This window comes from Gadus chalcogrammus, chromosome 16 (genome assembly GCF_026213295.1).
Source record: "Gadus chalcogrammus isolate NIFS_2021 chromosome 16, NIFS_Gcha_1.0, whole genome shotgun sequence".
NCBI lineage: Eukaryota > Metazoa > Chordata > Actinopteri > Gadiformes > Gadidae > Gadus > Gadus chalcogrammus.
Window position 1 is genome coordinate 3477171 of NC_079427.1, and position 26914 is coordinate 3504084.

General features: G+C 48.0%; 1 protein-coding gene across 7 annotated transcripts in view; it reads left to right on the forward strand.

The window, feature by feature from the left end:
- Positions 1-26914, forward strand: part of ryr1b (ryanodine receptor 1b (skeletal)) — an 82266-nt gene that overhangs the window by 29479 nt on the left and 25873 nt on the right. For 4 of the 7 annotated variants that reach the window (XM_056611537.1, XM_056611542.1, XM_056611541.1 and 1 more), the window contains exons 34-75: positions 159-603; positions 1059-1589; positions 1816-2016; positions 2344-2455; positions 3043-3189; positions 3917-4190; positions 4563-4680; positions 5357-5489; positions 5950-6044; positions 6559-6694; positions 6815-6998; positions 7328-7439; positions 7663-7783; positions 7929-8098; positions 8598-8818; positions 9683-9773; positions 10389-10529; positions 10859-11019; positions 11357-11435; positions 11769-11858; positions 12080-12220; positions 12561-12638; positions 13487-13562; positions 13938-14061; positions 14533-14648; positions 15231-15298; positions 16154-16275; positions 16593-16642; positions 17599-17659; positions 18187-18313; positions 18850-18961; positions 19215-19296; positions 19899-20029; positions 20343-20663; positions 21285-21525; positions 22037-22124; positions 22359-22451; positions 23037-23054; positions 25477-25647; positions 25972-26031; positions 26384-26518; positions 26640-26752. In XM_056611537.1, the coding sequence (XP_056467512.1) occupies positions 159-603; positions 1059-1589; positions 1816-2016; positions 2344-2455; positions 3043-3189; positions 3917-4190; positions 4563-4680; positions 5357-5489; positions 5950-6044; positions 6559-6694; positions 6815-6998; positions 7328-7439; positions 7663-7783; positions 7929-8098; positions 8598-8818; positions 9683-9773; positions 10389-10529; positions 10859-11019; positions 11357-11435; positions 11769-11858; positions 12080-12220; positions 12561-12638; positions 13487-13562; positions 13938-14061; positions 14533-14648; positions 15231-15298; positions 16154-16275; positions 16593-16642; positions 17599-17659; positions 18187-18313; positions 18850-18961; positions 19215-19296; positions 19899-20029; positions 20343-20663; positions 21285-21525; positions 22037-22124; positions 22359-22451; positions 23037-23054; positions 25477-25647; positions 25972-26031; positions 26384-26518; positions 26640-26752 (6090 nt within the window). The remainder of the gene's footprint in view (positions 1-158; positions 604-1058; positions 1590-1815; positions 2017-2343; positions 2456-3042; positions 3190-3916; positions 4191-4562; positions 4681-5356; positions 5490-5949; positions 6045-6558; positions 6695-6814; positions 6999-7327; positions 7440-7662; positions 7784-7928; positions 8099-8597; positions 8819-9682; positions 9774-10388; positions 10530-10858; positions 11020-11356; positions 11436-11768; positions 11859-12079; positions 12221-12560; positions 12639-13486; positions 13563-13937; positions 14062-14532; positions 14649-15230; positions 15299-16153; positions 16276-16592; positions 16643-17598; positions 17660-18186; positions 18314-18849; positions 18962-19214; positions 19297-19898; positions 20030-20342; positions 20664-21284; positions 21526-22036; positions 22125-22358; positions 22452-23036; positions 23055-25476; positions 25648-25971; positions 26032-26383; positions 26519-26639; positions 26753-26914) is intronic. The other 3 variants (XM_056611539.1, XM_056611543.1, XM_056611540.1) reach the window with 2 other exon arrangements.

A 26914-nucleotide genomic window follows, 5' to 3' on the forward strand; every position in this document is an offset into this window, starting at 1 on the left:
ATTAACTGATGTAAGTCGCTTTGGATAAAAGCGTCTGCTAAATGCCCTAATTGTAATTGTAATCTCTGTCTTTCCTTTCTGTTTTCGTGCCTCTCCCTACATATTCCTCTCTCTCCTAAAACCTAATGTCTCTCTCCCATCTCTCTCTCTCACGCCAGATGCATTGACATCCTGGAGCTGTCCGAGCGACAGGACCTGATGAAGTTCCACTTCCACACGCTCATGCTCTACTGCGCCGTGTGCGCGCTGGGCAACAACCGCGTGGCGCACGCGCTCTGCAGCCACGTGGACGAGTCGCAGCTCTTCTACGCCATCGAGAACACCTACCTGCCGGGGCCGCTGCGGAGCGGCTACTTCGACCTGCTCATCAGCATCCACCTGGAGTCGGCCAAGCGCGCGCGGCTGGGCACCAACCGGGAGTTCATCGTGCCCATGTCGGAGCAGACCCTGAGCATCAAGCTGTACCCCGACGAGGAGAAGGCCCACTCCCTGCCCGGCGTGGGGCTCACCACCTGCCTGCGGCCCAAGCTACACTTCTCCTCCATCAACTTTGTGGGGACGGACCCGGACCTGTACACCCTCAGCCCCGTCTTCCCCCTGCAGGTGAGTGAGAGGGGGGAGGGGGGGGGGGGGGGGGGCGAACTCTCCAGAATTGTATGACTTTTACCTTTTGTTGCTTTAGTTTGCTTTTTGTTTGTTTGTGAAACACAATGTGTTTGGGATTGAAATCTGTGGAATAAATCGACTTATTCTGGTTTTCTTCAGATCCAAAACGACGTACTCTAAAACGTTTTAGACCCATCGTTTGTCTACTTTGCTGCAACAGTTACGAGATATCGTTATAATCTTTTCTTGTAAACTCTTGTCTCTAGAAGGTGTATTTTGAGGTGCTCCTTCATTCACATTAACAGCAGTTATTCAATAATATCTTCAAATATATAAAACACATCTAAGAAGGAATGGCTGAATTCCCTCTGTATTCTTGTGTATTAACGTTTTTCCCCAACATATCTTTCCACCCACCTTCTCCCTGCCCGTCGTTGCCGTGACCCCCCCAGGAGCTGAAGACGAAGGCCATCAGCATGCTGACGGAGGCGGTGTTGGACGGCAGCCAGGCCATGCGGGACCCGGTGGGGGGCAGCGTGGAGTTCCACTTCGTGCCCATCCTGAAGCTCATCAGCACGCTGCTCATCATGGGCATCTTCAACGACGAGGACACCCAGCACATCCTGAAGATGATCGAGCCCAGCGTGTTCGGGGCCAAGAAGGAGGAGGAGGAGGGGGAGGAGGAGAAGGAGGCCGCCGTGGAGGAGGTGAAGGAGAAGGAAGAGGGGGATGTGGATCTGGAGGACGAGGGGATGGGTGATGAGGAGGAGGAGGAGGAGGAGGGGGGAGTTAAAGCCAAGGAAATGGAAGAAGAAAAAGACGAAGGGGAGCCGGCTGAACCTAAAGAGGAGGAGGAAGGGGCAGAGAAGGTGGAGGACGGAGAGAAGGTGGCAGAGGAGAAGGAGGCCGAGGGGAAGGAGGGAGAAGAGGGTCTGGAGGAAGGCCTGCTGCAGATGAAGCTCCCAGAGTCTGTCAAGCTGCAGGTGACTGCACCACCATCGTCATCATCATCACTCCTTTTGCATCATCGCCATCATCACATCAATGCATCATCCCCACCGCATCATTATCGCTACATCAGGCTATTTATTTTACGAACACGTGTGTTTATGTGAATGCAGACATAACGTGTTATTATTGATGTACGCACAACCCAATCCCTGGTGTACCCCCTGACCCGGCACTCTCCCCCCCCCCCCCCCCCCACAGATGTGCACTCTGCTGCAGTACTTCTGCGACTGCGAGCTGCGTCACCGCGTGGAGGGCATCATCGCGTTCTCCGACTACTTCGTCAAGGAGGTCCAGAGCGACCAGCGCATACGCTACAACCTGCTGATGCGGGCGTTCACCATGAGCGCCGCCGAGACCGCGCGCAAGACCCGCGAGTTTCGCTCCCCGCCGCAGGACCAGGTAGCCTAGCCTGTACCCACAGCTTGAGGTCCCTCATCGGGCTAACATGCTAACCCGTACCCTAACCCTAACCCTAACAGATGAGAGACTGAGTGAATGAGGGAACGAGTGAGTGAAAAGTGTGTGTGTGTGTGTGTGTGTGTTTATAACAGTATAACAGTATTAGTTTGAGTAGGTGAAATAAAATAAATACATTTATTTAAAAAAAGAAATGTTAACTTCTAGCTAAAAATGCACTAAATATATATATATATATATATATATATATATATATATATATTAAGTGCATATCTGTTCTATAACGATTCCTTTTTATAATCCTCCCAGTTGATCTTGCTGACCAACTTCAAGAACAACCCAGAGGAAGAGGACTGTCCGGTACCCGAGGAGGTCAGAGAGAAGCTGGCCGAGTTCCACAACGACCTGCTCCTCCACTGTGGTAAGACACCTCCTCTCGGGGGCTAGACCTGACAACTGCAGAAAGGTGCCTCACACATGTGCCTTAATCATAGCGCCGCTATGTTTTTTAAACATCGGTGAAAGTCAACCTCGTCAGTGATCAAATTTCAAGCCGCCCTTGCTTTCGTCGTCAGCACAATGCCGATATCATTCCTTCTCTTTGAACAGCTGTGTTTGAAGCCTGTGTTTAACGATGCATTAATTAACACATGATTCACGATATCGTACGTGATGCATGTATTATATTTACGGCTGTTAAAAGTAGCGCGATGACAACGCGTTGACGCAATCTTGTTTTAATTTGATTAATTAAAATTGACGCATTATAATGTGTCATTCCATTTTAAGAAATAGGATTAATCGTGAGTTAACTCACCATTGCTATTTGATTAATCGCGACAAAATATTTTAATCGTTTGTCAACCCTAATTGTATTATAGTATTAAACATAACTTTATTCAGAACTAGTAGTTTTTTGTGTGTGATAAATATTCCGGATTTATTCGAGCCGTTGTCTTATTGGGTCAGAGTTTTTGTTAGCTCTTGTTCTGCTCCTTCTCCTCGTAGGCATCGTGATCGAAGGGGAGGCTGAGGAGGTGGAGGTGGACACCTCCCTCAGAGGTAGACTCAACAGTCTGGTGGAGAAGGTGAAGACCCTCCGCAAGAAGAAGGAGGAGGAGGAGGAGCCCGAGGTGAAGGAGGAGACCAAACCCGGTAAGATCAAGCTAACACTGCAAGCTAACTGTCAAGATAATTGTCTTGACAGACATTTAAAGGAAATGACCAATCTGTCAACCTAAATTGATATTAACAAACTGACCTTTAAACTTAAACCATGTATCAACCTTAATTTATATTAACAAACTTTTAGATTCAAATGTCCAAACCTTATTGTAAAGCTTACTTCATAATAACGTGCTAACTTTCTAACCTTACTAACTGTCGAACTAACTTTATAATAACAAAGTAACTTTTTAGAAAAAAAAATATATATACAGAACATTCTTTCCAAATAACTAGGCTATCAAAATTAAATTGTGTAACTATTTTCTAAATTCCATCAGTTCAATTTCCTAATTTTGCTTCAATGTGACAGTTAGTTCCATTATCACACGGTGGGATGTTATATACCTGACTAATGTAATGTTAAGTTTTAATGTTCGATTGTGGACTGTAAACCACTTTGGATCATGCTGTCTGTCTGGTTAACAATTTATTTATCAATCTGTATAATAATAATATTATATTTTTTAATCCATAGTTTCTCCCATGTTTGTAATCTCTCTCTCTCTCTCTCTCTCTCTCTCTCTCTCTCTCTCTCTCTCTCTCTCTCTCTCTCTCTCTCTCTCTCTCTCTCTCTCTCTCTCTCTCTCTCTCTCTCTCTCTCTCTCTCTCTCTCTCTCTCTCTCTCTCTCTCCCTCTCTTTCTCCCAATCAACCAGGCACCCTTCAAGAGCTCATCTCCCACACCATGATCCACTGGGCCCAGGAGTCCTTCATCCAGAACCCGGAGCTGGTCCGCATGATGTTCAGCCTGCTCCACCGGCAGTACGACGGCCTGGGGGAGCTGATCCGCTCCCTGCCCAAGGCCTACGTCATCAACGCCATCTCGGTGCAGGACACCATGGACCTGCTGGAGTGCCTGGGCCAGATCCGCTCGCTGCTCATCGTCCAGATGGGCCCCGAGGAGGAGAGGCTGATGATCCAGAGCATCGGGTGAGAGCATGTGTGTGTGTGTGTGTGTCTGTGTGTGTCTGTGTGTCTGTGTGTCTGTGTGTGTGTGTGTGTGTGTGTGTGTGTGTGCGCGTTTCTCCCCGTGATATGCATTAAGTGATGAAGGTAGAACATCACTTGTGACAAAACACAAACTCAAAAAATAGCCAAAAAAACCTTTTGAAAAACTTTGTGGGTGCATTTTAGAAAATATTAACAAATAAATAATCCAGCTCTAATACGGATTCTAGTTCTGTTCTAGATAATCCTTCTGTTGTGTTCTTCTAATCCTACTTCTAGTTTTACTTCTAGTTGTAGTTGTCCTTCTAACTCTTAACTTATTCTTATTGTGATCGTGATTTTGCTCTTTGTCAGGAACATCATGAACAACAAGGTTTTCTACCAGCACCCTAACCTGATGCGAGCCCTGGGCATGCATGAGACCGTCATGGAGGTGATGGTCAACGTGCTGGGAGGGGGCGGAGACTCCAAGGTAACTCAAACACCTGCACTTATAATGTCTGATTATTATTACTTTTATTCAGGACTTGAAGTGAACTCAGATACATAACATTAAGGAGCAGGTAGGGATTACAGCGCCTTATATCAAGGATGTCTACAGGTAGACACTGGATGTTGGGGTATCGAACACTAGTGACGCCACTATCCTGGCCCACTCAAATCAGTCAGAAGCATAAGCAGTTTTAAACAAAACTTGAAAAAATGGTTAGGACACCAATCTTAGACTGTTGGCAATTTGTATTTGTCATGTATATTTGAAACTGTAATTTATGTTTTTATGTGTCTTATGAATGATGTATGTATGTATGCATGTATGAATGATACATGTTTGATGTATGTTTGATGTGCTGCTACTTGCCCCTGTCTCCTGCCCTATAAGGACCACAATGGAAATAAGCCTTAGGGCTTTATTGTGTCATCCCTGACTATCTTTATTGATAGAATGTATGGCACAGGTTGTTTCATATTTTTGTGCCAAGAATGGTCAAATAAAATCAATCAATCAAAATCAAACCACATAATTATCAGAACACGAAATAACTGTTGAACTATAACCCATGTTTCTTTACCTGTGTCGTACACGAATCAGCCCGCCTTGGGAGGAGAGCAGAGACTGACTCTGGATGCTGTGTTCCCCCGCTCTGTAGGAGATCCGGTTCCCCCAGATGGTGACCAACTGCTGTCGCTTCCTGTGCTACTTCTGCCGGATCAGCCGTCAGAACCAGCGCTCCATGTTCGACCACCTCAGCTACCTGCTGCAGAACAGCGGCATTGGCCTCGGTCAGTTCCCGGAGGCTAATCAGCTAGCTTAGCTCCATAATAATCATAATTGTTTGGTATCGTAGAGGCTAACAAGCTAGCTTAGCTTCATGATGATAATAATAGTTGAGTAACCAATAGGCTAACAAGCTAGCTTAGTCTCATAATAACAATACTTTAGTACCCCACAGTTTACCAGCTAGAATAGCCTTATAATAGTAATAATCTGGGCTCCTTGATAAGAATGGTTGAGCAGTCGCTCGCTAACCCCTACACTAAACACATCCCAAAGCTTTCCACGACAAGTCAGCTATTCCAACAGTGATTTGTACACAGTCAGCTGGCTCTACACCTCAGCCAAACCATCACCAGTAAACACCAGTGGGCTACACCCAACAGGGGGGGGCTGTCCGACCGTCCTGCCAGACGTAACAAGTCGTCCATTAAGGCTCAGGGTGTTGCTTCTCATTTTGATCGGCAGGCATGGGTGGATCCACCCCCCTGGATGTGGCGGCGGCCTCCTGCATCGACAACAACGAGCTGGCCCTGGCCCTGCAGGAGCAGGAGCTGGAGATGGTGAGTGGGACGAAGTAAAAGAAATATAACACGGCAAAAAATAATCAAAGCGCCGTAATTATGGCCCAATCCCATTTCTACCCCTTACTCCTTCCCCTTACCCCTCCCCCTTGTTTTGAAGGGGTAAGGGGAAGGGGGGAGGGGAAGGGGTAGAAATGGGATTTGGCCTACTTGTTGTCGTGAGGAGGCGGAGCGGGTTGACTTGTAACCCTGGGAGTTTGCTAGCTTGATTACGGGCTCCTCCTGGCTGTGTTGAGGTGTCCCTGATGCTAAAGACACCTAACCTTTCACTGCTCCCGACGAGCTGGATGTCGCCTTGCGTGGTTGACTCTGCCGGCGGTGTGTGTGAATGGTTGTAAATCGCTTTAGGTAAAAACGTCCGCTAAAAGCCCTTAATGTAAAAATGTCAAATGTAAATTAATTTGATGTTGTTAATGTTATGTGATGTGATGATGTTAATGTAATGGGAATCAGATTGTAATTCCCTCTTCTCATGTGCCCCCTCTCCCCCCAGGTGGTGACCTACCTGGCCGGCTGTGGCCTTCAGGCGTGCCCCATGCTCCTTGGCAAAGGGTACCCCGACATCGGCTGGAACCCCTGCGGAGGAGAGAGATACCTCGACTTCCTGCGCTTCGCCGTCTTCGTCAACGGTCGGCCATTTTAGCAAGAAGGGATCAACCCTGTCGGTCAGCACTGGGTTGTAGCACCGTTACCAATACTCCCCCCCCCCCCCCCCCCCCCCCTTCTTCCTCCGTCCCTCTGACTCACAGGGGAGAGCGTGGAAGAGAACGCCAACGTGGTGGTGCGTCTCCTCATCCGTCGGCCCGAGTGCTTCGGCCCCGCCCTGCGAGGGGAGGGGGGCAACGGCCTGCTGGCGGCCATCGAGGAGGCCATCAAGATCTCGGAGGACCCTGCCCGAGACGGACCCACCGTCAAGAAGGACCGCCGCTTCATGTGAGTCGTGATCATCTCGGACGACGCCCGCAGACCGATCTGTAGTCGGCATTTATATCACACTTGTAAGTTAGAGCTGTAGCCGTAGTTATAGTTTTAGCTGACCCGACCGACGGCGTCCCAGGGTGGAAGTCGACCTAGTCGGCCCGTTTTATAAATGCAGTGAATTCTGAGTTCCACAAACGCAACTGTTCTGTCCCCACCACGCCTGATAGGAGGTTCTTTTCTCTCTCTGTTTTTGTCTCTTGTTCCGTGACCAAATGTCTCAATGTAAGTTGCTGGTCAGATGCTGTGGCACTGATCTCTGCGTATCACCTTCTGTCCTCCAGGTTCGGTGGGGAGGAGCAGCAAGAGGAGCACCGAGTCCACCTGGGGAACGCCATCATGTCCTTCTACTCCGCCCTCATCGACCTGCTGGGACGCTGTGCCCCTGAAATGCATGTGAGTCCACCCACACCTCCACAGCATTCAGCTCCATCTACCGGTTTATTAGCAAGACAACACCCATGCTGACCGCTGACAGTTACCACCCAGTGATGCAATCCTGAACCAATGATGGAATAATTGTAGCTTTTACCGCCAACCTATTGTTCCGTGTTTTGATTCTGTAATTAATGGGAGGTGGGAGGATGTGTATCTGAATGGTTTGCGTTGCCGTCCCTAGGTCATTCAAGCAGGTAAAGGTGAGGCTCTGAGGATCCGAGCCATCCTGAGGTCTCTGGTGCCCATTGAGGACCTCGTTGGAGTCATCAGCCTGTCAGTGCAGATTCCTGCGTTTGGAAAAGGTTAGATAAAGATAAACATATATTTAAAGGTCACTGCTCTGTATTCACTGCTGATCAAATTCCCTTGAATTCCTCATAACTTCATTTGATATAAACTGAATAAAAAAAAATATATCAATCTTATTTTTTATTCACTGAATCCCAGACGGTAACATCCTCGAGCCCAAGATGTCGGCCAGCTTCGTGCCGGACCACAAGGCCTCCATGGTGCTGTTCCTGGACAGAGTGTACGGCATCGACAACCAGGACTTCCTGCTCCAGCTGCTGGAGGTCGGCTTCCTGCCCGACATGAGGGCCGCTGCCTCCCTGGACACGGTGCGTAGATCTCAATAAAGAATCAATTCAGACCTCAGGTCATTGGTTCTCAAGGTGCAGCCCGCTGGCCAATGGCGGCCTGCAGAACCATTCCTGAAAAAAATAACTTTTATTTTTTATTTTATTTTTATTATTATATCAGTATTAATTTAAACAAAATTAAATAAATCTAAAGAGAAAAGTCGACTCTCTACCTTTCAATTAAATCCTGTTCCATTTGTTGGTTTTAATCCGACTATACATTACTTTGAAAGGATGAACCTCAGTTTCGTGATTTAGACCTCACTTGACCTCACTCTCATTTTTTTTTCCTTTGGCGGCCCTCGGTCAAATTCCGGGTTCCCAAATTGGCCCTCGGCTGTCAAAACTTTGAGAACCCCTGCCTTAAGTAGATCCCTGTAGATCACTACACTATAGACCACCACACGGTGTATGCAGTTCACTCTGGCTAGAGACTCCGCGATAGACAAAGAGTCAATTGTGACTCTCCTGTCTCCAGGCGTCCTTCAGCACCACCGAGATGGCGCTGGCTCTGAACCGCTACCTGTGCTCTGCCGTGCTGCCGCTCATCACCAAGTGTGCGCCGCTGTTCGCCGGCACCGACCACCGAGCCATCATGATCGACTCCATGCTGCACACCATCTACCGGCTGTCCCGAGGTCGCGCCCTCACCAAGGCCCAGAGGGACATCATAGAGGAGTGCCTCATGTCACTCTGCAAGTACGTACCGAGCCTCTTTCACTCCCGCTGAGCCCTCGCTCCGTTAGACCTCTCTCACACCTCTGACCCCCTCTCTCAACCCTCTTACCTGTATGACACCTCTGACCCCCTCTCTCAACCCTCTTACCCGTATCACACCTCTGGCCCCCCTCTCTCAACCCTCTTACCTGTATGACACCTCTGACCCCCTCTCTCAACCCTCTTACCCGTATCACACCTCTGACCCCCTCTCTCAACCCTCTTACCCGTATCACACCTCTGACCCCCTCTCTCAACCCTCTTACCCGTATCTCACCTCTGACCCCCTCTCTCAACCCTCTTACCCGTATCACACCTCTGACCCCCTCTCTCAACCCTCTTACCCGTATCACACCTCTGACCCCCTCTCTCAACCCTCTTACCCGTATCACACCTCTGACCCCCTCTCTCAACCCTCTTACCCGTATCACACCTCTGACCCCCTCTCTCAACCCTCTTACCCGTATCACACCTCTGACCCCCTCTCTCAACCCTCTTACCCGTATCACACCTCTGACCCCCTCTCTCAACCCTCTTTCCCGTATCACACCTCTGACCCCCTCTCTCAACCCTCTTACCCGTATCACACCTCTGACCCCCTCTCTCAACCCTCTTACCCGTATCACACCTCTGACCCCCTCTCTCAACCCTCTTACCTGTATCACACCTCTGACCCCCTCTCTCAACCCTCTTACCTGTATCACACCTTTCACCCCCTCTCTCTCCTCTCACTCTTTTCACTCCCGCGCTCACCCTCTCTTACCCCTCTCACCCCCCTTGAACCATGTGACCAGGATGATCCCGGTATCACGCTGATGTTCTTGACTAATTTCCCCGTGTGACCAGGTACCTCCGGCCCTCCATGCTGCAGCATCTCCTGAGGCGGCTGGTGTTTGACGTTCCCATCCTCAACGAGCACGCTAAGATGCCCCTGAAGGTACACCGCCTCATCATAGGTTACTGACCAATGTCCACTTTTTTAACAGGATGTTTGACCAAGGAGGTGGAGGCCTTCTCACGTCAAGTCGTTAACCTATCGATGCATTCAATGGGATATTTTGAAGACGGATATTTAAGATGAGACAGTACTTTAATCATCCCAGAAAGGAAACTCTGAAAGTATCCTCCATTGTTAAACTAATATTGAGGAATGTATTGAAATTCTTTGGACCGTAATTCGGTTGACATAATCCTATGCAGGGCCGGCTCTGACCAATTTGGTGCCCTAGGCAAGATTTTTGCTGGTGCCCCCTACCCCTTTGGGTGGGTGGGGGGGGGGGGCGCGGAGGAAATGGAAACTAGGGCGCTCTTTTATTTTGCATGTTATGTTATGTTGTCTAATATTTATTTCGACATAACTACTGGTATTAAGAAATATAAACATTGAAGTTAAAGTTAGATGAATACAGTATACAAAATAATAATTAAAAAAAATATATATATATTTTCGGCGCCCCCGGCGGATGGATGCGCCCGTAGCATTCGCCTATACTGCCTGTGCCCAGATCCGGGCCTGATCCTATGTATCCTATGTGTGCTCTGATTTGTCCAGCTATTGACAAATCATTATGAGCGCTGCTGGAAGTACTACTGCCTCCCAAACGGCTGGGGCAACTTCGGGGTGACATCGGAGGAGGAGCTGCATCTGACCCGCAAGCTGTTCTGGGGCATCGTCGAGTCTCTGGCTCACAAGGTGACCACGACACCACCCGGCATGCACACTAAGTGGAACGTCACCTCCATTTTATTTGTTTTGGTCATGTGCCCTGGCTCTCAAAGGCAGTTGACCTTTTCCAAACTCTTACATGTTAAACCTTTGGGCACTGAACACGGTTGAATTGACATGGTTAAAATGATAGATAAGTTGAGAAAAAATCTTTTGTTTAATAAGCATTTCTGACTGACACACCACCAGAAAATGTGCACACAACTTCCAGTTTTAATTTTACGGATAGTCCACATCCGTAGGAGGATGCATGAGACAGCATCGGGAATACTTCACCTCTTCTCTTGTTTGTCCAGAAATTTGACGCAGAGCTCTTCAAGATCGCCATGCCGTGTATCTGTGCCATCGCGGGGGCCATCCCCCCAGACTACGTGGACGCCAGCTTCTCTGTCACCGAGAAGAAGGCGTCGGTTGACGCAGAGGGGAACTTTGACCCCAAGCCCGTAGAGACCACCAAGTGAGCACGGGCTGTCTTTAATGAGGCACACTTCTTAAGGGTTACGGCATTGGTGGCTCCTTGTTGAATGAGCGTTTAGTTGTTTTCACATAATAAGACTGTGAGGTTCATGGTGCATATTGCAAATAAAAGAAGTAGATAAAATCGAGGGATTATTGATTGATAGATTAGGATAAGAGTTGGTCAACAATTTAGAAGATTGTACTACTACACATCGCAAATTCATGTTACTTGCAGGTTTTGGTTTATTATAAGGAGTTAGATATTGATTGATATTTCCTACAGTATTACAGTGATATTGATCGACTGACTGATTGATTGATTGATTGATTAACAGCACCATCATCCCAGAGCGACTGGATGGCTTCATCAATAAGTTTGCAGAGTACACCCATGACAAGTGGGCCTTTGAGAAGGTCAGAGACAAATCGATAACTCTTCATCCCTTATTCATATGTTTGTCCTGATATCTCTCATGTTTTGGTATATTCTAGTTTCTTCTATTCTATTCACAATTCTCTTCCAGTATATTCTATTCCAAATTCTACTTGTATTTCATATTCCATTCTGTTCTAGTCTAGTCCATGTCGTTCTGTGTTCTATTGTAGTCTATAATATTTTCCAGTCTCTCCCATTCTAGTTCATTTGTTCTACTCTGTTTTGTATTCTGATCTATACTATCTTGTTCGTAATGATGTTATGCTGTCTATACTCGTACCATGCTGCCACCGTATCCTCCCTGTGCGTAGATCCAGAACAACTGGACGTATGGGGAGATCCTGGACGAGAACGCCAAGACCCACCATATGCTGAGACCCTACAAGACCTTCTCTGAGAAGGTGAAGTCATCGCCAGGCTGTCTGCGATCGGATGAGGATCTGATATCCTTGTGACGTAACCCCTTCCCCGGCGTGTGTGTGTGTGCGTGTGTGTGTGTGTGTGTGTGTGTGTGTGTGTGTGTGTGTGTGTGTGTGTGTGTGTGTGTGTGTGTGTGTGTGTGTGTGTGTGTGTGTGTGTGTGTGTGTGTGTGTGTGTGTGTGTGTGTGTGTGTGTACCTCAGGACAAGGAGATCTACCGCTGGCCCATCAAGGAGTCTGTGAAGGCCATGATTGCGTGGGAGTGGACCATGGATAAGTCCAGAGATGGGGAGGTGGAGGTGGAGAAGACCACCGCCACACGCAAGATCTCTCAGACCGCCCAGGTAGGCAGTAGGAGATAGAGGTGACTCTCAGACCGCCCAGGTAGGCAGTAGGAGATAGAGGTGACTATCAGACCACTCAGGTAGGCAGTAGGAGATAGAGGTGACTCTCAGACCACTCAGGTAAGCAGTAGGAGATAGAGCTCTTTTGTTATTTAGGAGCACAGAAGATAAAAAATAATGTAAGGTAATCAGGAGATAGAGATAGATATCTATCAGGCTGCTCAGGTAAGCAGGAGTTGCCCCTCTTAATCCTTGTGTGTGTGTGTGTGTGTGTGTGTGTGTGTGTGTGTGTGTGTGTGCGTGTTTTTGTGTGTGTGTTTTTGTGTGTGTTTGTCTGCAGGCCACGTATGACCCAAGCCACGGCTACAATCCCCAGCCAATTGACATCACGGCCATGGCCCTCTCCAGAGAGCTCCAGGTACTCCTCCGTCCCAGGGCCCTCCTCTCTCAAAGGGCCCACCTCTCTCACAGGGCCCACCTTGTCCACAGGGCCCACCTCACTCACAGGGCCCACCTCAGTCCCAGGGCCCACCTCACTCCCAGGGCCCACCTCGTTCACAGGGCCCACCTCGTTCACAGGGCCCACCTCACTCACAGGGCCCACCTCTCTCACAGGGCCCACCTCTCTCACAGGGCCCACCTCACTTACAGGGCCCACCTCACTCCCAGGGCCCTCCTCTCTCACAGGGCCCACCTCTCTCACAGGGCCCACCTCTCTCACAGGGCCCACCTCACTCACAGGGCCCACCTCTCTCACAGGGCCCACCTCTCTCACAGGGCCCACCTCACTCACAGGGCCCACCTCACTCACAGGGCCCACCTCTCTCACAGGGCCCACCTCTCTCACAGGGCCCACCTCTCTCACAGGGCCCACCTCTCTCACAGGGCCCACCTCTTTCACAGGGCCCTCCTCTCTCATAGGGCCCACCTCTCTCATAGGGCCCTCCTCTCTCTAAGGGCCCACCTCACTCCCAGGGCCCACCTTGTTCACAGGGCCCGTCTGGTTGACCGGGGCCATTGCTGCTGCATAAAATATCTTGTCAGCAGATTTCATCAATATTCTATCCCAGAACCTTTCGTTATTTTATGTTCAGATTAATGTTGTTGGTTTCAATCTAATTGCGCGTACCTTTGTGTGTTTAGATGAAGTCTAGATTAAGGCCCAATCCCATTTCTACCCCTTACCCCTTCCCCTTACCCCTGCAAAACAAGGGGGAAGGGTAAGGGGTAGAAATGGGATTGGGCCTAACTTTGTGTTTCCTCCAGTCCATGGCAGAGCAGCTGGCCGAGAACTACCACAACACCTGGGGTCGCAAGAAGAAGATGGAGCTCATGTCCAAAGGTCAGACTCCACTGATACCAAACTCTATTGGCTATTGATCGTCACAGAAGCAGCATGTTTCCTTTTTTTGTTTGAGTTCAGCCGAACCTCACTTCCTCTAAGCTAATCGTCTCCACATCATATATCATATCATATTTTATCAACATGATTTTAATTGTATATTGACTACACTACCCACCAGCTAATAAAAACACACAATTTGAATACTGTCACCCGGCCTGAATGACATTTGATTCCCAACCTCTACAAATTACGAACAATCTATACACTTATTTGGCGTGGAAGCGCAACGTTGTGCTGCATAACAGGATGTCACTGCAGGGGACTCCAGTGTGTTGATATTGAAGCTGAGCTCTCCGTTTCCTCTCGTGGCAGGCGGAGGTACCCATCCCCTCCTCGTCCCGTATGACACCTTGACGGCCAAGGAGAAGGCCAGAGATCGAGAGAAGGCTCAGGATCTGCTCAAGTTCCTCCAGCTCAACGGATACGCCGTCACTAGGTGGGTGCCAACGCATGCCTTGTTCTACCATGAGGACTAGGGATGCACCGAAATGAAAATTCTTCGCCGAAACCGAAACCGAAAATATACTGAAACAGTTGGCCGAAAGCCGAAACCGAATACCGAATGTGGCTTTTGCTGTTTTTCATTCATTTTGCTTTAATTTTTCACCATTGTATAAATCAAACAATTAAATGTCCATTCTAATCTTTTTTATCTTGCTTTTCAAAAAAAAAATTTTTTAACCATACCACCAAACATTTTCGGTGGCCGTATATTCGGTGCATCCCTAATGAGGACCATCAGGTGCGTTCACCAGCGATTACACCCCGACACTACCTCGAGGGAGGGATCTCTTTGTGTGGTCCTTCTCAAGGATTCTTCCCTCTGGTGTTTGGGGAGTTTTGGAGATGTGTTAACTTCTTCATCCCTTCTCCTCTCCACCATGCCGTTGTCTGGGTGGTGACGCAGGGGCCCTAAGGATATGGAGCAGGACATCTCCTCCATCGAGAAGCGCTTTGCTTACGGATTCCTCCAGAAGCTCCTCAAGTGGATGGACATCGCCCAGGAGTTCATCGCCCACCTCGGTACTGTGGTGTCCCACAGGCTTCTTCCCTCGTTCGAATAACTGGGTCACAATAATCTATTTGGTTAAAGGGCTCCAACACATTTACATTGAAATTGTCTTTTCTTGTCCGGGTAAAAGCTTTTACCCAAGTCACTTGAAACGGTCATTTTGACTTTTTGGGCGTTGTTGCTAGTCGATACTGCCTACGAACTGGAACTGCACACAAAGGCAAAAACGTTAGATCCTCTGTTTAAGGTTTTTAAAAAATTCCAGCAGTTCACTGAAGTTCAGCATTGTCCAAAAGGTTTGCTGATATCTTTCAGTGTGGCTGATGGCAACGATGCCATCCTGCTGAACGACCAATGGGAGGATTGTAATAAAGGACGGCATACAAGCGCACTCATTTCTCTGAATTAAATAATAATAACCAACAAGTACTCCAAGTTACAGCAGACATAAAGCAACCCTCACATTAGGACAAGGCTGGTGTTCGAGATTGCATCACTTTGCTGTCTCACTGAATGACATATAATAATTGAACAAGACACTCATTATAATAATCTTGTTGTAATGCGAGACCTTTTTATGCGTTTTCTTACAGAGGCGGTGGTGAGCAGTGGAAGAGTAGAGAAATCCCCTCATGAGCAGGAGATCAAATTCTTTGCCAAGGTGAGAAACGGTTCAACAGTAACATTAATGAATTGGCCTCCCTGCTGTAAAATGATACTCAACTCTTGCCCATCCATGCTACCCTAATGTATCCTGTTTTTTCTGTTGGGGTTAATTAATAAAGTTCATAATAACATTTGTCCCAATGGTTTTATATTTCTGTTAAAGTGTGAGTGAACCCCCTTAAATTTGAGGAGGGGGGGCTTGTTATCCCCATTTTAGTTAAAGGTCCCATGGCATGAAAATATCCCTTTATGAGGTTTTCTAACATTAATATGAGTTCCTCTAGCCTGCCTATGGTCCCCCAGTGGCTAAAACTTGCGTTTGGTGTAAAACGAGCACTAGGTATCCTGCTGCAGGTCGGACGACCGATTTGCACGTCAGGACCGCTACGGGCCTCCACCAGAGTTTCCTCTGGCTTCGCCCTGCCCAGGCATAGTTCACCATCTTTCGGGTACTATCGCATACGCTCAAGCTCCAAGTGGAAGAACTAAAGACGTAAATAGCGATACATCCACTGAAAACAGAGCGCATGGTACCGTGGCCGTAAGCTGCTCAGGGCCACACCCCCACCATCCTCTTTGACCCTCTCTCTACTAATTTGCATTAAAGCTACCGAAACGGCGCGTTTGGGGAAAGCTCAACGTGCGACTGGCTCGTAGTGGCTTTAATTCTGCACCACGGCTGAATTTCGGGAACGTCTTCAAGTTCTGTGTTAGGGGCCCACTAATATCTATATTAAGCATCCATAAAGTAGCATGCCAGGGGACCTTTAACAGTGACAAAATGGCAAATGATTTTCTGATGTTGTTGTTGTTGTTTCTGAGTGTTTACCTTTTCCGTTGGTCTTTACAGATTCTGTTGCCGCTGATAAACCAGTACTTCAAGAACCACTGTCTCTACTTCCTGTCCACGCCGGCAAAGGTACTGGGCAGCGGGGGTCACTCCTCCAACAAGGAGAAGGAGATGATCGCAAGGTGAGCCAGAAAATACCCAGCCAACTGACGCCAATAATCTCCAAACTATTCTCTCGATAGCAATGTTAGCATCGTTAACATTGTGAGTGCTGTGCACCTGAGGCGTTGGAGCCTCCTCTCCTCCCTGTATTCTTTCACTGTGTTTTACCATATCCTACCTTCTTCCCTTTGCTTGTCTCCTTACGGTTTAATCCTGTATTCTTACATCCATTGACCCCCCACTTCCTCCCACACCTTCCCCTCGTCTTTCTGTTTGTTTTCTGTTCGTCTGTGTTTTCTTTTGCGTTGTTGTCTGTTTCTTCCTCCTCTGACATCAGTATCTTCTGTAAGTTGGCCGCTCTGGTGAGACACAGAGTTTCTCTATTTGGTAAGAACCTGCATGGTGGAAGCTCTCTTTCCTTTGTTCTTTGGTTCTTTCTTTCGTTCCTTCGTTCCTTTTTTCTTTCTTTCTTTTGCTTTTCACTGTACCTTGTACTTTGTACTAACCGGATCAAATCATTTCACAGATGCATCTTTACCTTTCCAGCAAATCACCTCGCCCCCTTTCTATTCTAGTCTCTCTGTTTTCTAATTTCCCTCTTTCGCTGCCCTGCTCTCCTCTCTCCTCTCCTCTCCTCTCCTCTCCTCTCCTCTCCTCTCCTCTCCTCTCCTCTCCCCTCCTCTCCTCTTCCCTCCTGTACCTTTGTGTGATCCTTACTAATCATTCACTCTAGCCTCTCTGCTTTGGCTTTGGTGTCACTGCAACCTAATTAAGTGTGAAGGGTGGATAGGCGTGTGTGCGTGTGTGTGTGTGTGTGTGTGTGTGTGTGTGTGTGTGTGTGTGTGTGTGTGTGTGTGTGTGTGTGTGTGTGTGTGTGTGTGTGTGTGTGTGTGTGTGTGTGTGTTGTAGGCCTTCAGTGTTCAGGCCTGCACACATCAGCATGTGTGTGTATTTGTGTCAGGCTCTCTCAGTGTGGTGCAGCCTGGCTTGCTTCGCCCCTTCACCCCCCTTTGTTTCATTCACCACCGTCATGTGATCATGAAGCAAAGCCACAGTACAGACCACGATATCATCACCCAATGTTTTACATGAAAGCTAATCTAATTAAGGAATACACAAATAAGTCAAGTCTAATTAATTCGAATAAATGCCAACGTTTTCACATACTAATATGTTATCGATAAATATGTTTGTATGCTGTTTGTTGTGACTAAAACTAAATACTTTAATACTATATTATACTAACAGTGTTCTAAGTGCATTTCTTATCATTATGCAGGTTTGGTAAACATTCAGGTTTTTAAGCCGCTGTGATGACGGATCGTCTGTGTGTGTGTTTGCAGGAACGGACGCAGGCGCTGTGGTCAACTGTCTCCACATCCTGTCACGTTCTCTGGATGCCAGGTAAGACTGAGACAAAACCCACAGGTCACACACATATAGATACACCAGGTTACACTAAACCACCCGAGTGATTCACCAGTTGAACACTGAACTGAACATTTTCTACGAAAACCGCTAACTATTTACATCAGTAACGACAACGAAAGTCAGACAGATTCAACCCTAAACCTCATGAAGCTTTGTGAAGACGAGCTCGTTTATGAAGATGACTCAACAGTGCCCCAATAGGGCGCTCCTCTACATCGTATTAAACCCGCCCCATATCAGATAAATGGTTGTGAATGGCCCGACCCGGGCCAGGTCTGCTCGAAATCTGTCTCCACGAGCGGAGGGAAAACACATATGCATAAAACATGAGCTTGCAGCTATGTCTTGTACTCGGGCTAGATCTGGGTGATTCAGCCCTCTGAAACAGTCCGCCATCTTTCCAACACTTCCCTTCAGATGTAATGTGTTGTTCTGTGTGCGTGTGTACACTCACTGTGTCCCTCTCCTTCCTCTCTGTCGGCCTGTGTTGTGTCTCTCAGGACGGTGATGAAGTCGGGGCCCGAGATCGTCAAGGCGTGCCTCAGGCAGTTCTTTGAGTGCGCGGCGGACGACATCGAGAAGATGGTGGAGAACCTGAAGCTGGGCAAGGTGTCCAGCAGGAATCAGGTCTGAACCCCGGCCACAGTGACCCCCTGGGGACCCCCCTAACCCCAGGGGGCCCCCCAAACCCCCTGTGACTGTCCACCCTAATCCCTGGTGACCTTTGACCCTAACTGCTCAAGGGCCCTCTGAGGTGGCCCCCAGATACAGGACCGCTTCACCTCAGAGAGCCGATACTTATAATCGTGTGTGTTTCTTTATGTGTGTCTTTGTGTGTATCTTTGTGTGTGGGTGTGTGTGTGTGTGTGGGTGTGTGTGTGTGTGTGTGTGTCTGTGTGTGTGTGAGAGTGAGTGTGTGTGTGTGTGCTTGTGTGAGGGTGCGCGTCTGTGTGTGTGCTTGTGTGAGGGTGTGCGTCTGTGTGTGTGCTTGTGTGAGGGAGTGCGTGTGTGTGTGCTTGTGTGTGCCTCTTTTTACGTGTTTGCACGCTTCTACGTGTGTGTGTGTCCCCATTTGCATGTTTCTTCATTTGTGTGTCGTCATCTGTGTGTCCGATTGGCGCTACGCGTGTACCTGCGCATGATTGCTTATGTGTGTCTGCAAGCAGGTCAAGGGTGTGTCCCAGAACATCAACTACACCACCATCGCCCTGCTGCCCGTCCTCACCACCTTCTTCGACCACATCGCTCAGCACCAGTTTGGAGACGACGTCATCCGTAAGCCCCTCCTCTTCCTGTGGGAGTGTCTACGCCCCCCTGGGTTCTAGAATGTTCTACATTGTTCTACGTTCTACATTCTAGAACCCAGGGGTTCTGGGATTTTCGATATTCCGCTGTCTCTAGAATGTTCTGTATGCTAGTATGTTCTAGAATGTTCTATTAGGCTATATATTCAAACGTTACATACTGTTGAATGACAAAATACTCAAATGCATCGTTAAGTAGTCCTTTCCTCTTCTTCCTCCCTCAGTGGACGACCTGCAGATCTCCTGCTACCGGATCATGTGCAGTATCTACTCCCTGGGCACTGTGAAGACACCCCACGTAGAGAAGTGCGTGGATACCCCCACCGTACACCCGTATCATGGCAGAATGGTCAAACAAAATTAGAATAGTCTAAAAAACATTGACAAACCATCGCAGCACACAATTCACAAAAGACATCACAAGATTGTATTATAGACCTGTTGAATTGGTGAACCACACATTTCAAAGAGTCATTTCTTTGATAACTTCATGTTTTGCACACATTATTGATAAATGCATGCAGGTGAGATGACACGCTCAAATTGTTTAATTAATGAAACGTTATGTTATTTATGTTTTCAGGTTTTTGTTGCCATCGGTCCTAATTCACTGAAATTGTGATTTACGAGATTGTCACTTGAATGTCAAAAATAGGTCATAAAATAGCCGGGCCTATAATATTGACTCGATAATAATTGGAAAACATTGGCTGGTCGCACATCCAGACCAACCCAAGTATGCAAACCGACAAGTTGGGCTGAATGTGAGAGGGCGGCGCCAATCCTCCAATAACCCCATATCGACCAAAGAAGAACTGCTTCTACGATTTTGTAATTGTAGATAGCAGCCATTGACAGCTTCAGGCTTCATGTCCTGGTTCTGCCTGTGTGTTTGTTGCGTGCTCCAGACAGCGGCCGGCCCTGGGCGAGTGTCTGGCCAACCTGGCCGCGGCCATGCCCGTGGCGTACCTGGAGCCGTCCCTCAACGAGTTCAACGCGTTCACCGTCTACACCACCAAGACCCCCCGGGAGCGATCCAGTCAGTGCAGCTCTGTCTCCCGGAAAGACAATCTCTTTTAAAACACATGACATACATGTGCACAATTGAATGGACATAGTTTCAACTACTGATTGTATTATTTATTTATTATATTTTATTATCATTATTTGTATTAATTTGATTGTATTTTATGCAGATTTTAGTCATGCCCTTTGTACGTACTTTTAATGTTGATGCTAAATATTTTGAATTTTAACATGAACAGGAAAATTCAAAATAACACTTAATAATCCACCAACTCCATTCCCTGTCCTTCTCCTCCTCCTCCTCCTCCTCCCCCGTCCCCCCCCAGTCCTGGGCCTCCCCAACCAGGTGGAGGAGCTGTGTCCGGACATCCCGGAGCTGGACGTCCTGATAAAGGAGATCAGCGAGCTGAGTGAGTCGGGGGCCCGCTACACGGAGATGCCCCACGTGATCGAGATCACGCTGCCCATGCTGTGCAACTACCTGCCCCGCTGGTGGGAGAGGGGCCTGGAGAACTTCCCCGAGCAGGAGGGCCAGATCTGCACGGGGGTCACCTCGGAGCAGCTCAACCAGCTGCTGGGAAGCATCATGAAGATCGTGGTCAACAACCTGGGCATCGACGAGGCCTCCTGGATGAAGAGGCTGGCAGGTGGGTCTACTAACGGGCCCTAACCCCTACCTGCTTCCTAATGCTTCTGAATTCACTGAAAATCCCTTTGGATAGTGTTTACTAGAAGACCTAATAGTGAATAGGGATGTTAACCAAACCCTGGAACCGTGGCAACCAAACGTAGTAACCGTAGAAACTAAACTAATTGCTAAAGTAAATTGAAGGACCATCTAAAAGAAAAATAGGTAAAAACAGGATTAAAAAAATCGGATAAAATGTTCTATCTTTTCTGTCTGCTTTGTATCCACGTTGAATTCAAATTATAATCGGATGATTTAGTTCAGTTTATGGTACCAAAGGTTTTGCACAGATAACCGTTGCCTGCTTATTAATTAAATGTATTTTTAAATTAAAGATCATGGATCCAGACCAGGACTCTTTAACTTACTACCCCGCATCGGTCTGTGTGTGCGTGTGCGTGTGCGTGTGCGTGTGCGTGTGCGTGCGTGCGTGTGCGTGCGTGCGTGCGTGTGTGTGTGTGTGTGTGTGTGTGTGTGTGTGTGTGTGTGTGTGTGTGTGTGTGTGTGTGCGTGTGCGTGTGCGTGTGCGTGTGCGCGTGCGTGTGCGTGTGTGTGTGTGTGTGTGTGTGTTCTGCCTCAGTGTTCGCCCAGCCCATCGTTAGCCGGGCGAAGCCGGAGATGCTCAAGTCCCACTTCATCCCTACCATGGAGAAGCTGAAGAAGCGGACGGGGAAGGTGGTGGCGGAGGAGGAGCACCTCCGCATGGAGGGCAAGTCGGAGGTGGACAGCGAGGACGGCACCATCCGGGATGAGTTCGCCGTGCTCTGCAGAGACCTGTACGCCCTCTACCCGCTGCTGATCCGCTACGTGGACAACAACAGGTAACTGGGCAGAGTCGCACGGCCGACGGAGGGGACGATGTGAACGTTGTGCTTTATACTTCTCCTTCCTTCCACGCAATGCTTGGAGGGGTTTACCTGGGCACTTAACAGTTTAGGGGGCTGCCTGACGCCCTAACTACGTCAGCAAAAAATAAATATATATATTTATAGAATATATACATATTTCTTTAAATATATATATATATTTATTAAAATTGCACTGATTAATTCACTGTTCTTGTTCCATGTGTTATTTTGAAAAGCTGCTTATTTATTAATTTAATATTATTATCATTTAATTTATTTGTTTCATAAGTAATGGTTGATCGTAGTACATATCCCCTGCGGGAACCCCTGGCTTCTATTGAGGTATAACACATGCGCTGTACACTAAAGGCAGCATGGGTTATCTCTCCACCAAAGTCTCTTCTGGATATGTTTTAGACAGGCGGGTAGGTATTGTTGTCAGGTTGGTTTCGACCTTTGACCTCTGTGTGACCCCCTCCACCAGGGCCCGGTGGCTGACCTGCCCCGACCCCGACGCCGAGGAGCTGTTCAGGATGGTGGGAGAGGTGTTCATCTTCTGGTCCAAATCCCATGTGAGTCGCACCAACATCTCTACTGTTGACCATCTGGGGACGCAAACACAGCAAACAATGAATATCACAGCAGACACAAACACGAATAAAGCATACGGTGAAAGGCTATCTTTTATTAAATCATAGTGATTATTCGGTGTCAACGTATGAAATTGTGATACGGTAACGGCTAACATTCTCTCCCTTTCTCTCTCATTGTCTGTCTCTCCCCCTCTCTCTCTTTTTGGTGAGCAGAACTTCAAGCGAGAGGAGCAGAACTTTGTGGTGATGAATGAGATCAACAACATGTCGTTCCTAACGGCTGACAGTAAGAGTAAGATGAGCAAGGTGAGGTCATCACAATCTTCCCTTCCCAGGGATATTCATATCGTATCACACGCAATGAAGCTAAACTCTAATAACGCATAATTCACTCACTATTTTCCATTTCCCTGCAATGTGATTATTTGGTTATTCATTTATTGGGTATAGTCTGTGTACCATTACATTTATTTTTTCATTACTAATGTTCCTTTGCAAATATTTCATTTCAAAGAAATACGATTACCGGTACCCTTTTATTTTAATTTATTTAAAAAAAAATACTTTGTACCCTATGAAGAATTAGGATACTGACGTCCTCTCTAGCTAGCATCTCCTTTACTAACATCTTCTTACCTAGCGACTCTTTAGCTAGCATCTCTTTAGCTAGCGTCGTGTCTCGCTAGCGTTTCTTTAGCTAGCAAGCTCTTCAGCTCGCGTTCCCTCTGCTAGCATCTCCTTACATAGCGACTCATTAGTTAGCGTCTCTCTGGTTAGCTTCTCTTTTAGTCAGCGTCTCCTGTAGCTAGCGTTGTGCTAGTGTAGCGTTGCCCTTCTCAACTCTTCTCTCTCCCTATGTGCTGTGTCGGGGTTGTGGATGCGGCGCGCTAGGGCGGAGGAGATGGAGAGGTTAGACTGTGTTTGTGCACGAGCACGTGCACTGTGCTCTCCGCATGGCACCCGAGGGCGCTCGGGCGGCGTTTAGCTTTAGTTCTCCTGCAAGACACAAGAAACACTACACGTAGACACGCAACCAAACATGCTCACATTTGCAAATACACATTACCACACCATCTATAGGGAGGAACATGCACACAAAAACACTCCCTCACTTGCACTCACTCAAAAACAATCAGACAAAAACATACTTGCAGACAAACACAGACACACACACACACACACCAGTAGTGTTGTATCCCTGCAGTTCGTAGCATCACTAGTCGTGGTCATGTCTGACACGACTTGGTGTACGTTTAACTGTGGCTCACTATGCTCACAGTGTCCAGGTTTCTGCTCCAGGCAAACAGCGGAATATTCTGACCGTCATAATGATTAAAAAAAAAACGGGGTTAAGCCTGTACACTGTTGGTTATCCATATAGTCAGCCCAGCGTAAACACCTAGCAGTGTCTGTACGGTCGCTTATGAGTAGCAGTGTCTGAATGGTCAGCGAGCGGCGCTTACAGTACATGTAGCCTCTGCCGGATTGTCTTAAAGGCATAAGAATGGCGTCTGGAAGGTGGACTGGTCTCAGATATAATCCTATATCAGAACACTAGTGTGCGTGTGTGTGTGTGTGTATGGGATACTGTGTGTGTGCATGTGTGTGTGTGTGTTTGTGCGCTCGCGTGTATGCGTGTGTTGGCGTGCAGGGTCTGAGGGGGCTTCCTACCAGCTGTGTTGTAGAGTGTAGTGCTGTGAGGCCTCAGTCATGGAGCTCGGCTGCAATGGAAACACAAAAACGACCATATTGAGGACCTACACATGGCCACTGAGCTCCATCACGTCGTTTGATTTGTTCTCTGATGAGCTTGGTCTCTGTTGGCTTTCCTGGCGTTCACTGATGCTTGGGTTTATTGTTCTCAACCTTTCTTTTTGAAGATGTTCTCTTAATTTTCTTTCCTTTCTGTTAACTTCTCATAATGCAACACATGCAACACAAAAAATATCATAACACGGCTGGAACTCATGACCATTCCCTGCTGTCTTTTTAGCTTTAGCTTCACCCACTTAAGATTAACAAAGGTGGCTGGGTTTGTTGGACTGTCTAGTTCTCTTCTCATGTGTATTCATAAGGACTACAGGGTCACTGACTTCTGCTTTCCCTCCATCGCTAATTGATTGACATCATTGTGTCATTGAACTCTGGAAATGTTTCACAACTGTAAATTCAACATCTGTGTATTTTGGTCCAGACGATTTAACTATACATTTGACTTGAGTGTTAGGCAACTGTTGCTACTGTTTTTAGCTTGTTACCTGACTGTTGCAACAGCTCTGTCTCTCTTTCTCTCTCTCTTTCTATCTCCGTCGCATCTCTTTCTACATTGCTGTCAGCCTTTTTTTCTCTCTCTCTCTCTCTCTCTCTCTCTCTCTCTCTCTCTCTCTCTCTCTCTCTCTCTCTCTCTCTCTCTCTCTCTCTCTCCATCACATCTCTTTCTACATTGCTCTCAGCCTTTTCTTCTCTCTGTCCCTCTCTCCCACCATATCTCTGTCTCTGTCTCTGTCTCTCTTTCTGTCTCTGTCCCTTCCCCTTTTCGTTCCTATCCATCTCTATCCCTGCCATACTCACACTCAAGGTTGTTGCAAGAGCAGACAACAAGCTAGTGTTCTAAGCAGAGCATCGGGTTGGGTTGGCGAGGGACTGACTCTGTGTGCTGTGTGAGCCGGGGGGCCGTGGCGCTGCCTGCCCCGACAAACCCACTAACAGTGATTATACTTCTGGGTCGCGTGGCCGCCGTAGGTACGCCATGGATCTCTACACTGGTCCCTGAATTTCTGGTGTGGCCTTGGTTTAAAGGAGTCACGTTGAACCCCACGGTGTACCTATGACGGCTATCAAACGCAGAAGTATAATCAGCCTTCAGGGTGCCTTGGCCAAGGCTGCCTGAGCTTAGTTGCCCGGCGATACTACGACAGCCCGCTCAAACGCCCTGCAAGACTGATCCGGTGTTTTGAGAAAACAGCTTCAGCTGTTGTTCTGTTTGATGTCACAAGATTGGGTTTGTATCGAAAAAGGGAATGTTTCTGTTGATCTATAATTATGGATTGGAAAGAGATAAAACCATCGTGTTGCTGCTTCTAGACTCTAAGAAGTTCTGTTTCCTGAAAAAAAAAAAGAAAGTCTGCCCTTAGAGTCAAATATCTCTGCCTCTAGAATGCATAACTTCTGCTTCTAGATTCAAGACAAAACTTTTGACCGATGGCTGCTGGGTTAGAATTGGATCCTTGAAGCAGAACATTCCGTCTAGTAGTTGGATTTTGGAGGGAGATCCCCCCCCGAGCCTCCTCTCGGTTGGACCGGACCGACTGACGCACCCCTCTGTCTGCAGTCTGGAGACTCCGGCCAGGAGCGCTCCAAGAAGAAGCGGCGGGGGGATCGCTACTCGGTGCAGACGTCTCTGATCGTAGCGGCCCTGAAGAAGATGCTGCCCATCGGCCTGAACATGTGCTCCCCCGCCGACCAGGAGCTCATCAACCTGGCCAAGATCAGATATTCTCTGGTAGTGCACCAACATAAACACGCACACACACACACACACACACACACACACACACACACACACACACACACACACACACACACACACACACACACACACACACACACACACACACACACACACACACACACACACTATGCACGCAGACATTGCACGGTCTGCAGTCTAAAGTATGTACAATCTTTGGACCATTGGCATTGTTTTTACCGCTTCACCTGATCTGAAAGCCATTTACCCGGCACTTTGAGCCTTCAAGGTATCCATAGATTAGTTAATAAGGTCATGACTGATCCAGGGGGCTGCTTCCTCTCCTCTGCTCCACAGAAAGACACTGACGAAGAGGTGAGGGAGTTCCTGCAGAACAACCTCCACCTGCAGGGCAAGGTGTGTAGTAACTCCCTGTGTCCGTATGTCTGTATGTCTATTTGCATCTTATACACACCCCCGGGAGCGCATTGATCTACTTCCACGTGAGCCGCATTCTATTGTCAACTTTTCAATTTGATTATATCGTCAGCTCAGAACGGCTAAAATGCTTTTTTAATCCAAAGAAACTCTGGCAGACTACATTACAGTTTAGCTGCGCTAAGAGCGTACCCATCCTACGAGTGTAGTCGAACTGTCTCGAAGCTAGCCTCTTGCTAGCACTGGTCTCTCAGCTGAGCAGTGTGAGCCTGGGGGTCTTCCGCACGCCGGTGGGGTCTTCACCTGCCCGGTTGTGGGCGTTGTCCCCCAGGTGGAGGACCCGGCCATGCGTTGGCAGATGTCCCTCTACAAGGAGATGTCCGGGAAGGCGGAGGACGCCGAGGACCCGGAGAAGGTGGTGAAGAGGGTGCAGGAGGTGTCGGCAGTGCTCTACCACATAGAAGTGGTGAGGAGACGCACGCACGCACACACGCACAACGCACACTCCCCGAGACCACACACACTCATACCTCGCTCTTCCTGCTCACATCCGTCACCGTGACCGCGGTCTATTCCCCCCTCGCCAGACGGAGCACCCGTATAAGTCCAAGAAGATGGTCTGGCACAAGCTGCTGTCGAAGCAGAGACGCAGGGCAGTGGTGGCCTGCTTCAGGATGACCCCGCTGTACAACATCGCCAGGTAAACCCCTACACCTACAAACTATCAGGGAAACCAATCTACCTGCACAGTTAAATAACTGGTAAACCACTCCCACTAACCAGGTAAACCCCTATACCTACAAACTATCAGGTAAACCAATCTACCTGCACAGTTAAATAACTGGTAAACCACTCCCACTAA